General features: G+C 51.2%; 1 protein-coding gene across 1 annotated transcript in view; it reads right to left on the bottom strand.

Moving 5' to 3' along the window:
• The window catches only part of WDR97 (WD repeat domain 97), a 60926-nt gene that overhangs the window by 24241 nt on the left and 21737 nt on the right, over positions 1 to 14948 (bottom strand). Inside the window, exons 11-13 of the mRNA XM_043509849.1 lie at positions 14058 to 14133; positions 13283 to 13438; positions 238 to 495 (exon numbers count right to left, since the gene is read on the bottom strand). Of these exons, the coding sequence (XP_043365784.1) occupies positions 238 to 495; positions 13283 to 13438; positions 14058 to 14133 (490 nt within the window). The remainder of the gene's footprint in view (positions 1 to 237; positions 496 to 13282; positions 13439 to 14057; positions 14134 to 14948) is intronic.

The raw sequence follows: 14948 nt of genomic DNA, 5'->3' as shown, positions 1-14948 counted from the left end.
TTCCTTCCTGTTCCCGCCCCACCGCATGCACCTGTACCACGGCCGCAGTAGGGGAGGCTGCAGCTCAACAACTGCCTGGCCGCTCTCTCTTCCCCCCAGCCAGCCTGCCAGCTGCGAGGCTAGAGAGCCCCTGTCCCCCAGCCAGCCCGTTGTGCCCCCGACTCCCAGGCGAGATCAGATCCGGCAGCAGACCTGCTGCCTTGCCCGAGCCTGCTCGGCGTCGATCCAAGCCCTTACCTGGGATATCTGACTCCGGATCCTTGCCAGCGAGGTGCGGCGCAGGGAGTCTTCCAGCCCTCTAGAAGCGCTGGGGGTTGGAAGCGCTAAACGTGAGCCCCGGCCTGCGCGAGGCTCCAGGGCATCCTCTCGGCAAACCCCATCTGCCACGGGAGCCTGGGGGACGAAGGAGCTCGGTGTCACCGTGCACGTCACAGGGTCCCACGCGCTCATCTGCATGGCTGCCTGGTGCACCACTGCCAGACACCAGTGCAGGAGCTTCCAATGCAGGGCAGGCAGAGCCCACGGGGCCAAACCGCCCGGCAGCCGCCCGCGCTCTGGGGAGCAGCTGCAGCTTTGTGCAGTGGGGCTTGTTACGGGTTGTGTGTGCACAGCACAGCCATGGGGGGGCCAGGGGGAGACGGGGGCAGAGAGAGCAGGGGAGCCACGGGACATCTGCTCGGGGATGGTGCTTGGACCGGACCTCACCCCCCTCCCTCACCTTCACACACCTACCCCTACACACACACCCCTCACACCCCTACCACCTCACACACACACCCCTACCCCCCACACCCCTACCCCCCCACACATCCCTCACACTCATACCCCTACCCCCCACACTCACACCTCTACCCCCCCACATCCCTATCCCCACACACCCTTCACACCCCTACTCCCTCATACACACAACCCTCACACTCACATCCCTCACCTTCACACCCCTACCCCCTCACACATACACCCCTCACCTTCTCATCCCTACCCCCCCACATCCCTAACCTTCACACCCCTACCCCCTCACACACACCCCTCACCTTCACACTCCTATCCCCTCACACACACCCCCTCACACTCACATCCATCACCTTAACACACCTCACATTCACACCCCTACCCCCACACACCCCTACCCCCCTCACACTCACACCCCTCACCTTCACACCCCTACCCCCCATACCCCTACACTCACACCCCTACCCCCTCACACACACACACACCATCACCCTCACACCCCTACCCCCTCACACACACCCCTATCCTCTCACACACACACACCATCACACTCACATCCCTACTCCCTCACACTCACAGCCCTACCCCTCCACAACCCTCTCCCCTACCCCCTCACACACACCCCTACCCCCCACACCTCTCCCCCCTCACACACCCCTACCCCGCCACACACACACCCCTACCCCCATACACTCCTCACACACACACCCCTACCCCCTCACACCCCTACCCCCCCACACTCCTACCCCCTCACACACACACCCTTACCTCCCCACCACATACCCCTACCCCCCTCTCTCACACACCCACACCCCTACCCCCCACACAAACACCTCACCCCCACTTCCCTCACCCACCTCACCCACCTCACCCACACCCCCACACTGCAAACACATGCTCCTAACCCTGCCCCCCACCCCCCACGTGCTCCACACCCTCGTCACTCCCAGCCCCACCCACACCCTCGCTCCCTCTACAGACACACAAACCCCAACCCCCTCATCCCTTCCCCACACACACCCGCCCTCCTGCCACCCCCTCACCCCCAATCCATTTCAACTCAGGGAGGCCCCAGAAGGCAACCAAGCGACAGCCCCTCGGGTCTCTGCCAGAGATGGGTCCGACCCGCCCAGAATGGGGCGACTGGCTGGCGTGGGCTGTGGGGCCCTGGGCCCGTGGCCAGCAGAGTCTATTCCTGATCCCGTGACCGGCTGCTACACACACCCTTGCCAGCGCTCGCCCGGCCACGACACCCCAGCCAGCCCCTGCCTGACGCACCCAGCCCCACTGGCACTGCCAGACACTGTATTGCAGCCATCTACACAATGGCCCGGCCCCACAGCCTGCCCCCCCACGCCTGTTCCCCAAAGACGGGCTCCATTACGGGCCAGGCTGCTCCCTAGGGAGGCGAGTACCAGGGTGAGAGGAAGGAAGGGACTCAGGCGTCTCTGGGATGTCACTGTCCGACAGACAAGCGGAGAGGGGCGGGGTGGGTGGGTTTGGGGTCCGTGGCGACACCTTCCAGCTTTGTAGCACTGAATCCCCCCGGGAATGTCCCCAGAGACAGACAAACTGACATTCCAACCAGGTGGGACCAGGCTGAGCACCAGGGCAGCCCCGTAGTGAGTAATGGGCTGGGAGACACAGCAAACTCCCCAACCTGGCCACGCACCCCCCAGCCAGGGCCCAGGGCCTGGCGGGGAAGGGACAGGAGCAAAGGGAGCTGCGTTGTGAGCCACGTTATCACCTCCTACAGGGTGGGGATCAGCACACGGGCCTGGCTGAGCTGCTCTCCTGTGGGGCCGCCGCAGGGCCTGACACAGGGCTCTGGCAGTGGGCACATGGGGGCCTTACTCTGCTAGCCCACCAGATCCCCCACCCAGCCAGATCCCCCTTCCCCTGCTAGCCCACCAGATCCCCCACCCAGCCAGATCCCTCTTCCCCTGCTAGCCCGCTAGATCCCCCACCCAACCACCCAGATCCCCCTTCCCCTGCTAGCCTGCCAGATCTCCCACCCAACCAGCCAGATCCCCCCAGCCAGCCAGATCCTGCTTCCCCAGCTAGACAGCCAGATCCCCCTCCCACTGCTATCGAGCCACCTCCTCCCCCCCGACAGCCAAATCCCCCTTTCCCTGGTAGCCCACGATATCTTCCACCCACCCAGATCCCCCTTCCCCTGCTATCCCGCCAGATCCCCACCCACCCAGATAGATCCCCCTTCCCCAGCTAGCCAGCCAGATCCCCCCAGCCAGCTAGATCCCCCTCCCCCGGCCAGCCCGATAGGAGCTACAAGTGCACTAACCCATGTGTGCCCATCACAATGGTACCAGTTCAGAGAGGGCACCAGGACACTGTCCCCTTGGCCAGCAGAGTCGCCTCTCCCGTGACTCATTGATACAAACAAGCTTGTTTTAAACTTGCTGCCTTTTTCTCCACCCCAGTCATGATTTTACAGACCTGTATCATATCCCCCCTTAGTCGTCTCTTTTCCACGCTGAAAAGTCCCAGTCTTTAATCTCCATTCATATGGAATCTGTTTCATACCCCTAATTATTTTTGTTGCCCTTTTCTGAACCTTTTCCAATTCTCATATATATATTCTCATATATCTTTTGAGATGGGGTGAATAGACCTACACACAGCATTCAAGATGTGGGCATACCAGGGATTTATATAGCACCATTATGATATATTCTGTCTTATTATCTGACTCTTCCCTAATGGTTCCTAACATTCTTTCCACTTGTTTAACTGCTGCTGCACAATGAGCAGATGTTTCCAGAGAACTCTCCACAATGACTCCAAGATCTTTCTTGAGTGGGAACAGCTAATTTAGACCCCATCATTCTATATGTAGAGTTGGGATGATGTTTTCCAATGTGCATTACTTTGCATTTATCAACATTGTATTTCATCTGCCATTTTGTTGCCCAGTCACCCAGTTTTGTGGGATCCTTTTGTAGCTCTTCACAGTCTGCCTGGGACTTAACTATCTTGAGTAGTTTTGTATCATCTGCAAATTTTGCCACCTCCCTGTTTACCCCTTTTCCCAGATCATTTATGAACATGTTGAATAGGCCTGGGCCCAGAGCAGCCCCTGGGGGACACCACTATATACCTCTCTCCATTCAGAAAATTGACCGTTTATTCCTACCCTTTGTTTCCCGTCTTTTAACCAGCTGCTGATCCATGAGAGGACCTTCCCTCTTATCCCATGACAGCTTACTTTGCTGAAGAGCTGGATCACCCTTGTCCACATGCTTGTTGACCCCCTTAAAAAATTCTAGTAGATTGGGGAGGTAGGATTTCCCTTTACAAAAATCATGTTGCCTCTTCCCCAACAAATCGTGTTCATCTGTGTGTCTGATCATTCTGTTCGTGACGATAGTTTCAACCAATTTGCCTACTACTCAAATTTGGCTTACTGGCCTGTAATTGCCGGGATCACCTCTGGAGCCTTTTTTAAAAATTGGCATCACATTAACTATGCTCCAGTACAGAAGCTGATTTAAATGAGAGGTTACAGACCACAGTTAAAAGAAAAGGAGTACTTGTGGCACCTTAGAGACTAACAGATTTATTTGAGCATAAGCTTTCGTGAGCTACAGCTCACTTCATCGGATGCATTCGCTGGAAAATACATTGGGGAGATCTATATACATAGAGAACATGAAACAATGGGTGTTACCATACACACTGTAAAGAGAGTGATCACTTAAGGTGAGCTATTACCAGCAGGAGAGTGGGGGGAGAGGCAGGGGAGGGAACCTTTTGTAGTGATAATCAAGGTGGGCCATTTCCAGCAGTTGACAAGAACGTCTGAGGACAAGTGGGGGGTGGGTGGGGGGAATAAACAAGGGGAAATAGTTTTACTTTGTGTAATGACCCATCCATTCCCAGTCTCTATTCAAGCCTAAGTTAATTATATCCAGTTTGCAAATTAATTCCAATTCAGCCGTCTCTCTCGGAGTCTGTTTTTGAAGTTTATTTGTTGAAGAATTGCTACTTTTAGGTCTATAATCGAGTGACCAGAGAGACTGAAGTGTTCTCCAACTGGTTTTTGAATGTTATAATTCTTGATGTCTGATTTGAGTCCATTTATTCTTTTACGTAGAGACTGTCCAGTTTGACCAATGTACATGGCAGAGGGGCATTGCTGACACATGATGGCATATATCACATTGGTAGATGCGCAGGTGAAGGAGCCTCTGATAGTGTGGCTGATGTGATTAGGCCCTATGATGGAGTCCCCTGAATACATATGTGGACACAGTTGGCAATGGGCTTTGTTGCAAGGATAGGTTCCTGGGTTAGTGGTTCTGTTGTGTGGTGTGTGGTTACTAGTGAGTATTTGCTTCAGGTTGGGGGCTGTCTGTAAGCAAGGGGCCACAACAGTGGTTCCCTTAATCCACCCAGCAATATTGTTAATCTATCCAACTATACTCTTAGTCCAGCAGAAGAATCTGTCCTATCTCGGGGCCTCTCCTTCTGCCTCCCCACCCCCACGAACATGATACAGTTCGGTGGTGACCTAGAACCCTATTTTCGACGTCTCCGACTCAAGGAATATTTCCAACACACCTCTGAACAACATACTAACCCACAAAGACCTTCATACCAACACTACAAAAAGAAGGATTCTGGGTGGACTCCTCCTGAAGGTCGAAACAACAGACTGGACTTCTACATAGGGTGCTTCCGCCAATGTGCACGGGCTGAAATTGTGGAAAAGCAGCATCACTTGCCCCATAACCTGAGCCGTGCAGAACACAATGCCATCCACAGCCTCAGAAACAACTGATATCATAATCAAAAAGGCTGACAAAGGAGGTGTTGTCGTCATCATGAATAGGTCGGAATATGAACAGGAGGCTGCTAGGCAGCTCTCCAACACCACTTTCTACAAGTCATTACCCTCTGATACCACTGAGGGTTACCAAAAGGAACTACACCATTTGCTCAAGAAACTTCCTGAAAAAGCACAAGAACAAATCCGCACAGACACACCCGTGGAGCCCCGACCTGGAGTATTCTATCTGCTACCCAAGATCCAGAAACCTGGAAATCTTGGACGTCCCATCATCTCAGGCATTGGCACCCTGACAGCAGGATTGTCTGGCTATGTAGACTCCCTCCTCAGGCCCTATGCTACGGGCACTCCCAGTTATCTTCGAGACACCACTGACTTCCTGAGGAAACTACAATCCATTGGTGATCTTCCTGAAAACACCCTCCTGGCCACTATGGATGTAGAAGCCTCTACACCAACACTCCACACAAAGATGGGCTACGAGCCGTCAGGAACAGTATCCACGATACTGTCACGGCTAACCTGGTGGCTGAACTTTGTGACTTTGTCCTCACCCATAACTACTTCACATTTGGTGACAATGTATACCTTCAAATCAGCAGCACTGCGATGGGTACCCGCATGGCCCCACAGTATGTCAACATTTTTATGGCTGACTTAGAACAACACTTCCTCAGCTCTCGTCCCCTAATGCCCCTACTCTACTTGCACTACATTGATGACATCTTCATCATCTGGACCCATGGAAAAGAAGCCCTTGAGGAATTCCACCAGGATTTCAACAATTTCCATCCCACCATCAACCTCAGCCTGGACGAGTCCACACAAGAGATCCACTTCCTGGACACTACGGTGCTAATAAGGGATGGTCACATAAACACCACCCTATATCGAACACCTACTGACCGCTATTCCTACCTACATGCCTCCAGCTTTCATCCAGATCACACCACATGATCCATTGTCTACAGCCAAGCTCTACGATACAACCGCATTTGCTCCAACCCCTCAGACATAGACAAACACCTACAAGATCTCTATCATGCATTCCTACAACTACAATACCCACCTGCTGAAGTGAAGAAACAGATTGACAGAGCCAGAAGAGTACCCAGAAGTCACCTACTACAGGACAGGCCCAATAAAGAAAACAACAGAATGCCACTAGCCATCCCCTTCAGCCCCCAACTAAAACCTCTCCAACACATCATCAAGGATCTACAACCTATCCTGAAGGCGACCCATCACTCTCACAGATCTTGGGAGACAGGCCAGTCCTTGCTTACAGACAGCCCCCCAACTTGAAGCAAATACTCACCAGCAACCACACACCACACAACAGAACCACTAACCCAGGAACCTATCCTTGCAACAAAGCCCGTTGCCAACTGTGTCCACATATGTATTCAGGGGACACCATCATAGGGCCTAATCACATCAGCCACACTATCAGAGGCTCGATCACCTGCACATCTACCAATATGATATATGCCATCATATGCCAGCAATGCCCCTCTGCCATGTACATTGGTCAAACTGGACAGTCTCTACGTAAAAGAATAAATGGACACAAATCAGACGTCAAGAATTATAACATTCAAAAACCAGTTGGAGAACACTTCAATCTCTTTGGTCACTCGATTACATCCGATGAAGTGAGCTGTAAGCTTCACGAAAGCTTATGCTCTAATAAATTTGTTAGTCTCTAAGGTGCCACAAGTCCTCCTTTTCTTTTTGCACACTGTGTGGACGTCTTCAGAGAACTATCCACGATGACTCCAAGATCTTTTTCCCGATTAGTTGTAGCTAAATTAGCCCCCATCATATTGTATGTATAGTTGGGGTTATTTTTTCCAATGTGCATTACTTTACATTTATCCACATTAAATTTCATTTGCCATTTTGTTGCCCAGTCACTTAGTTTTGTAAGCTCTTTTTGAAGTTCTTCACAGTCTGCTTTGGTCTTAACTATCTTGAGCAGTTTAGTATCATTTGCAAACTTTGCCACCTCGCTGTTTACCCCTTTCTCCAGATCATTTATGAATAAATTGAATAGGATTGGTCCTCAGACTGACCCTTGGGGAACACCAGTAGTTACCCCTCTCCAGTCTGAAATTTTACCATTTATTCCTACCCTTTGTTCCCTGTCTTTTAACCAGTTCTCAATCTATGAAAGGTTCTTCCCTCTTATCCCATGACAACTTAGTTTATGTAAGAGCCTTTGGTGAGGGATCTTGTCAAAGGCTTTCTGGAAATCTAAGTATACTATGTCCACTGGACCTCCCTTGTCCACATATTTGTTGACCCCCTCAAAGAACTCTAATAGATTAGTAAGACATGATCTCCCTTAACAGAAACCATGTTGACTTTTGCCCAACAATTCATGTTCTTCTATGTGTCTGACAATTTTATTCTTTTATGTTGTTTCAACTAATTTGTCCGCTACTGACGTTAGACTTACCAGTCTGTAATTGCCAGGATCACCTCTAGAGCCCTTCTTAAATATTGGCGTTACATTAGCTATCTTATCTGTTAGTCATTGGGTACAGTAGCTGATTTAAAGGACAGGTTACAAACCATAGTTAATAGTTCCACAATTTCACATTTGAGTTCTTTCAGAACTCGTGGGTGAATGCCATCTGGTCCCGGTGACTTGTTACTGTTAAGTTTCTCAATTAATTCCAAAACCTCCTCTAATGACACTTCAACCAGTGACAATTCCTCAGATTTGTCACCTACAAAAGACAGCTCAGGTTTGGGAATCTCCCTTACATCCTCAGCCGTGAAGACTGAAGCAAAGAATTCATTTAGTTTCTCTGTGATGATTTTATCGTCTTTAAGTGCTCCTTTTGTATCTCGATCGTCCAGGGGCCCCACTAGTTGTTTAGCAGGCTTCCTGCTTCTGATGTACTTAAAAAAACATTTTGTTATTACTGGGACGAAGTGGAACTGTTCTTAATGTTTCCTCTGAATACTGTAGGGGTGCCTCAGTTTCCCCTAGGCATTTCTTAAGTATCTAGGTGGTGGGATAAGGGGGTGTAATTGTTGCAGAGCAAAGGGCCAGGGTACATAAATGGCCGACACTCAGTCTCCTGGCAACTGATGGCCTGGGCCCTTCCCCCCTGCAAGGTGAGAGCTAAAGGGTTGGAGAACAAAGGAATCCGGTGCCCTCCTGGCCTGGGAAAGGGACAAAGCCCAGAGGAGGAGGGGCTGGAGGGTGAGTCAGTTTGGGCTGGCTGGGGACCTGGAGTGAAGTGCAGATGTCCAAATCAGGGCCAAATCGCACCTGGAGCTGCAGCTAGCAAGAGATGTCAAGAGTAACAAGAAGGGTTTCTTCAGGTATGTTGGCAACAAGAAGAAAGCCAAGGAAAGTGTGGGCCCCTTACTGAATGAGGGAGGCAAGCTAGTGACAGAGGATGTGGAAAAAGCTAATGTACTCAATGCTTTTTTTGCCTCTGTTTTCACTAACAAGGTCAGCTCCCAGACTGCTGTGCTGGGCAACACAAAATGGGGAAGAGATGGCCAGCCCTCTGTAGAGATAGAGGTGGTTAGGGACTATTTAGAAAAGCTGGACGTGCACAAGTCCATGGGGCCGGACGAATTGCATCCGAGAGTGCTGAAGGAATTGGCGGCTGTGATTGCAGAGCCCTTGGCCATTATCTTTGAAAACTCGTGGCGAACGGGGGAAGTCCCGGATGACTGGAAAAAGGCTAATGTAGTGCCCATCTTTAAAAAAGGGAAGAAGGAGGATCCTGGGAACTACAGGCCGGTCAGCCTCACCTCAGTCCCTGGAAAAATCATGGAGCAGGTCCTCAAAGAATCAATCCTGAAGCACTTAGAGGAGAGGAAAGTGATCAGGAACAGTCAGCATGGATTCACCAAGGGAAGGTCATGCCTGACTAATCTAATCGCCTTTTATGATGAGATTACTGGTTCTGTGGATGAAGGGAAAGCAGTGGATGTATTGTTTCTTGACTTTAGCAAAGCTTTTGACACGGTCTCCCACAGCATTCTTGTCAGCAAGTTAAGGAAGTATGGGCTGGATGAATGCACTATAAGGTGGGTAGAAAGCTGGCTAGATTGTCGGGCTCAACGGGTAGTGATCAATGGCTCCATGTCTAGTTGGCAGCCGGTGTCAAGTGGAGTGCCCCAGGGGTCGGTCCTGGGGCCCGTTTTGTTCAATATCTTCATAAATGATCTGGAGGATGGTGTGGATTGCACTCTCAGCAAATTTGCGGATGATACTAAACTGGGAGGAGTGGTAGATACGCTGGAGGGGAGGGATAGGATACAGAAGGACCTAGACAAATTGGAAGATTGGGCCAAAAGAAATCTAATGAGGTTCAATAAGGATAAGTGCAGGGTCCTGCACTTAGGATGGAAGAATCCAATGCACCGCTACAGACTAGGGACCGAATGGCTCGGCAGCAGTTCTGCGGAAAAGGACCTAGGGGTGACAGTGGACGAGAAGCTGGATATGAGTCAGCAGTGTGCCCTTGTTGCCAAGAAGGCCAATGGCATTTTGGGTTGTATAAGTAGGGGCATAGCGAGCAGATCGAGGGACGTGATCGTTCCCCTCTATTCGACACTGGTGAGGCCTCATCTGGAGTACTGTGTCCAGTTTTGGGCCCCACACTACAGGAAGGATGTGGATAAATTGGAAAGAGTACAACGAAGGGCAACGAAAATGATTAGGGGTCTAGAGCACATGACTTATGAGGAGAGGCTGAGGGAGCTGGGATTGTTTAGTCTGCAGAAGAGAAGAATGAGGGGGGATTTGATAGCTGCTTTCAACTACCTGAAAGGGGGTTTCAAAGAGGATGGCTCTAGACTGTTCTCAATGGTAGCAGATGACAGAACGAGGAGTAATGGTCTCAAGTTGCAATGGGGGAGGTTTAGATTGGATATTAGGAAAAACTTTTTCACTAAGAGAGTGGTGAAACACTGGAATGCGTTACCTAGGGAGGTGGTAGAATCTCCTTCCTTAGAGGTTTTTAAGGTCAGGCTTGACAAAGCCCTAGCTGGGATGATTTAACTGGGACTTGGTCCTGCTTTGAGCAGGGGGTTGGACTAGATGACCTTCTGGGGTCCCTTCCAACCCTGATATTCTATGATTCTATGATTCTATGTGGTTGTCTGGCTCACTGCCCCCCAAAATGGACCTGGCTGAGGAGTCCTGTTCCCTGCACCTACAAGCTATGTAAAAAGAAAAGGAGGACTTGTGGCACCTTAGAGACTAACAAATTTATTTGAGCATAAGCTTTCGTGAGTTACAGCTCACTTCATCAGATGCATTCGGTGGAAAATACACTGTATTTTCCAGCGAATGCATCCGATGAAGTGAGCTGTAGCTCACGAAAGCTTATGCTCAAATAAATTTGTTAGTCTCTACGGTGCCACAAGTCCTCCTTTTCTTTTTGAGAATACAGACTAACACGGCTGCTACTCTGATACAAGCTCTGTGTTAGACCGGGTTCCTGTCATCTAATAAACCTCTGTTTTACTGGCTGACTAAGAGTCACGTCTGACTGCGGAGTTGGGGTGCAGGACCCTCTGGCTTCCCCAGAATCCTGCCTGGGTGGACTCGCTGGGGGAAGCGCACGGAGGGGCAGGGGATGCTGAATGCTTCGAGGTCAGACCCAGGAAGGTGGAAGTTGTGTGAGCTTCTTGCCCTGAAGATAGTCTGCTCACAGAGAGGAGACTTCACCAGAGTCCTGCCTGGCTTCGTAGGGAGCAGTTCCAGAGCATTGCCCGGGGACTCTGTGACAATTACCTTTTGAGTTTTTGGCTAGCTGTTCTTCAAACTCCTTTTTGGCTTTTCTTATTACGTTTTCACATTTAATTTGGCAGTGTTTATGCTCCTTTCTATTTATCTCACTAGGATTTGACTTCCACTTTTTAAAAGATGCCTTTTTATCTCTCACTGCTTCTTTTACATAGTTGTTAAACCACGGTGGCTCTTTTTTAGTTCTTTTACTGTGTTTTTTAATTTGGGGTATACATTTAAGTTGAGCCTCTATTATGGTGTCTTTGAAAAATGTCCATGCTGTTTGCAGGGATTTCACCCCAGTCACTGTACCTTTTAATTTCTGTTTAACTAACCTCCTCATTTTTGCATAGTTCCCCTTTCTGAAATTAAATGCCACAGTGTTGGGCTGTTGAAGTGTTCTTCCCACCACAGGAATGTTAAATGTTATTATATTATGGTCACTATTTCCAAGTGGTCCTGTTATAATTACCTCTTGGACCAGATCCTGCGCTCCACTCAGGACTAGATCAAGAGTTGCCTCTCCCCTTGTGGGTTCCTGTACCAATTGCTCCAAGAAGCAGTCATTTAAAGTATAGAGAAATTTTGTCTCTGCATTTCATCCTGAGGTGACATGTACCCAGTCCATATGGGGATAATTGAAATCCCCGACTACTATTGAGTTCTTTATTTTGATAGCCTCTCTAATCTCCCTTAGCATTTCATCGTCACTGTCATTGTCCTGGTCAGGTGGTCAATAATAGATTCCTACTGTTATATTCTTATTAGAGCCTGGAATTACTATCCATAGAGATTCTATGGAACACATGGATTCATTTAAGATTTTTATTTCATTTGATTCTAAATTTTCTTTCACATACAGTGCCCCACGAGCACAACCGACTGTCATTCCTGTATAATTTATACCCTGCTATTACCATGTCCCATTGATTATCCATATTCCACCAAGTTTCTGCCAGGCCTTGTTTAATACAAGGCACTCAGGTTCACCCATCTTAGTATTTAGTCTTCTAGCATTTGTATACAAGCACTTATTACATCTGTCACTTTTGAGTTGTCTGCCTTCATGTGATGGAATTGAATGGGCCTTTTTTTTCATTTGACTGTTTCTCTTCAGTTTCTCCCTGTACTTTATCAAGTTCCATCCTCTCCTCTTTACTAGGCTACAGAGTATCCCCTTTAATAAATCCTCCCCTAAGGAATGTCTATCCAAACCATGTGCTCCTCTGCACCTGTCAGCTTTCCCTCCGCTCTTAGTTTAAAAACTCCTCTGACCTTTTGAATTTTCTTGCCAGCAGTCTGGTTCCAGTTTGGTTTAGGTGGAGTCCATCCTTCCTGTACAGGCTCCTTCTTTCCCAAAAGGTTCCCCAATTCCTAATAACACTAAACCCCACCGCCCTACACCATCATCTCATCCATGCACTGAGACCCTGCAGTTCTGTTAAACTGGCCCTGTGCGCGGAACTGGAAGCATTTCAGTTAATGCTACCATGGAGGTTCCAAAGTTTAATCTCTTGCCTACATTTGGCCTCCAGGACCTCTCTCCCATCTTCCCCTATGTCACTGGTACCTACATGTACCACTGGCTCCTCCCCAGCATTGCACATAAGTCTGAGCGACCTGCAATCTTTGCACCCAGCAGGCAAGTCACCATGTGGTTCTCCCGGTCACCACAAGCCCAGTTCTCTTTATTTCTAATGATTGATTTCCCCATTGCTATTCCCGGTATCTTCCTACTACTTGGGATTCCCTCCCCTGGACAGGTCTCCTCAGTGCGAGAGGACACCATGACATCATCTGGAAGGAGGGTCCCACCTATGGGGTTGTTCCTGCCCCCACGCTGTTCTATGTCTGTCTCAGAGCCCCCCAGCCAGCCCTTTCCTAGGCAGAGCTCCTGCTAATCCCAGAACACAGATCACGTCTGGCCAGGCCCCATCATCCGCTGCCAGCCCCCTCCCCATCCACACCGTCACCTGGATCCTCGGCAGCTGCCTGTAGACAAGGTGCATGTAGCGTTCAAAGGCCTCGTCCTGCAGCTTCTTGTTCAGCCTGGGCTTCTTGGCAGCGGAGAGCTTCCCCTGCTGAATGAGGAGCAGATCCTGGTCCCTCGCAGCCAGCTGGGCACAGGCCTGCAACGTTCAAAGGGGCCTTGGCTCACGGTTGTTCCAGGCAGGCTGAGGAGCCCAACGACTGTCTGGGGAAGTGGCAGGGCTTGGGAAGCGGGTCTGCAGCTGCCAGGCAGTCACTGGCATGCAGCAGAGCCCACCCACGACAGCAGCCATTGTGGTGGGGGGCTGGGAACAGCAGACGGCTGCCCAGATCCGGGGGCTGTGCAGGGACTGGAGGGCCAGAGGCTGCGCATGGGCCAGAGGTGCCTGTGGCTCAGGGCTTGGTGCCAGCCCTTTCCCACAGTCTGAGGTCAGGACCCACACTGGGGGCCTGGTGCCCAGTGTCTGGTGCCTGGATTTCATGCCCCTGCAGTGGCAGGATGGAGACACTGGTGTGAGCATGCCCAGCACCGGCAGCAAGTCGAGGAACATGGGGCCGTCCATGTCCTCACTGACTAACAGGGGCTAACTCTCAGCCTCCCCCGCCTCATCCCTGCTCGAGCGAGCTCCGACAGGGCAGAATCTCAGTGCCAGTGCTTTGGCCCAGTGGGATTGGTGCTTTGGTCTATCACTCAGGTGCTCCGGACCAGCGCTGGGGGAGGGAGCGCCAGCAGCTTGCCATCCCACCATCAGGCGTCACCTCGTCCTTCTCCTGGCGCAGCCAAGAGCAGTCCTTATCCTTCTTGAGCTTCCAGGGGAGCAGCGGCATGCACAGCCTGCAGAGAGGGACACGCCTGTCAACAACCAGGCTCACGGCCCCCAGGCCATCCACCAGCTTTTGCCGACCATGGCCAGGGCAGCAACCCCAGACACGTGGCCCTGAACCCTCACAGAAGCAAGAGACGGCTCATCGGGTGCAAACTAGCACCAGCGTCCCTCAGGGATCTCAGAACAACCCCACTCACCACACGTCCCCTCCCCTGCCTGAGCGCACCTGGGGCAGCAGACCCTTGGCTGCCCTGAGCCCGCCCACAGGGCTGCCCGAGCCAAGAGACATGACCCAGGGCCGCCGGTGGGCCGCCCAGCATTGCCCCAACGAGGGCCACACGGGTCAGGAACGTCGGGTGCGGGGGAGGTGTGCCTGTCCGTGTGTCCGTCTGTCTGTCCCATGTGTGTCTGGTCATCCATCTGTCCCTACTTGTGGGTATGTCCATCTGTCTGTCTGTCCCCACGTCCGTCTGTCACCACATGAGTGTGTGGGGTGTGCCCACAGTTGCCTTTGGGTGAGGACTCCCCCCATGTATCTCTCTGGTGCCCCCCCATTACACTGCTCTTAGGCAGATCTGCAGCCACTGCCCTCGACCCCTCCCCACACCCAGCTCTGGGGCTGTGCATTCTGCATCCGCAGAGAATCCCTCGGTCCAGGCGGAAAACTTCTCTTCCTCCTGAGGACACTGGGGACGAGGGATGGAGCCTGCAGAGCCCACAACATGGAGCACAGCGGGGGAGAGTGTTGGGGGGGATCCTCCTGCCATGGCGGAGAGGGTGCACTCACGGTGGGGAGGTTCTCCGGCCATGGCAAAGTGGGTGC

This window comes from Dermochelys coriacea, chromosome 2 (genome assembly GCF_009764565.3).
Source record: "Dermochelys coriacea isolate rDerCor1 chromosome 2, rDerCor1.pri.v4, whole genome shotgun sequence".
NCBI classification, from domain to species: domain Eukaryota; kingdom Metazoa; phylum Chordata; order Testudines; family Dermochelyidae; genus Dermochelys; species Dermochelys coriacea.
Note: the sequence above shows the minus strand (reverse complement) of the source record. Positions and strands in the feature narration are given on the sequence as shown.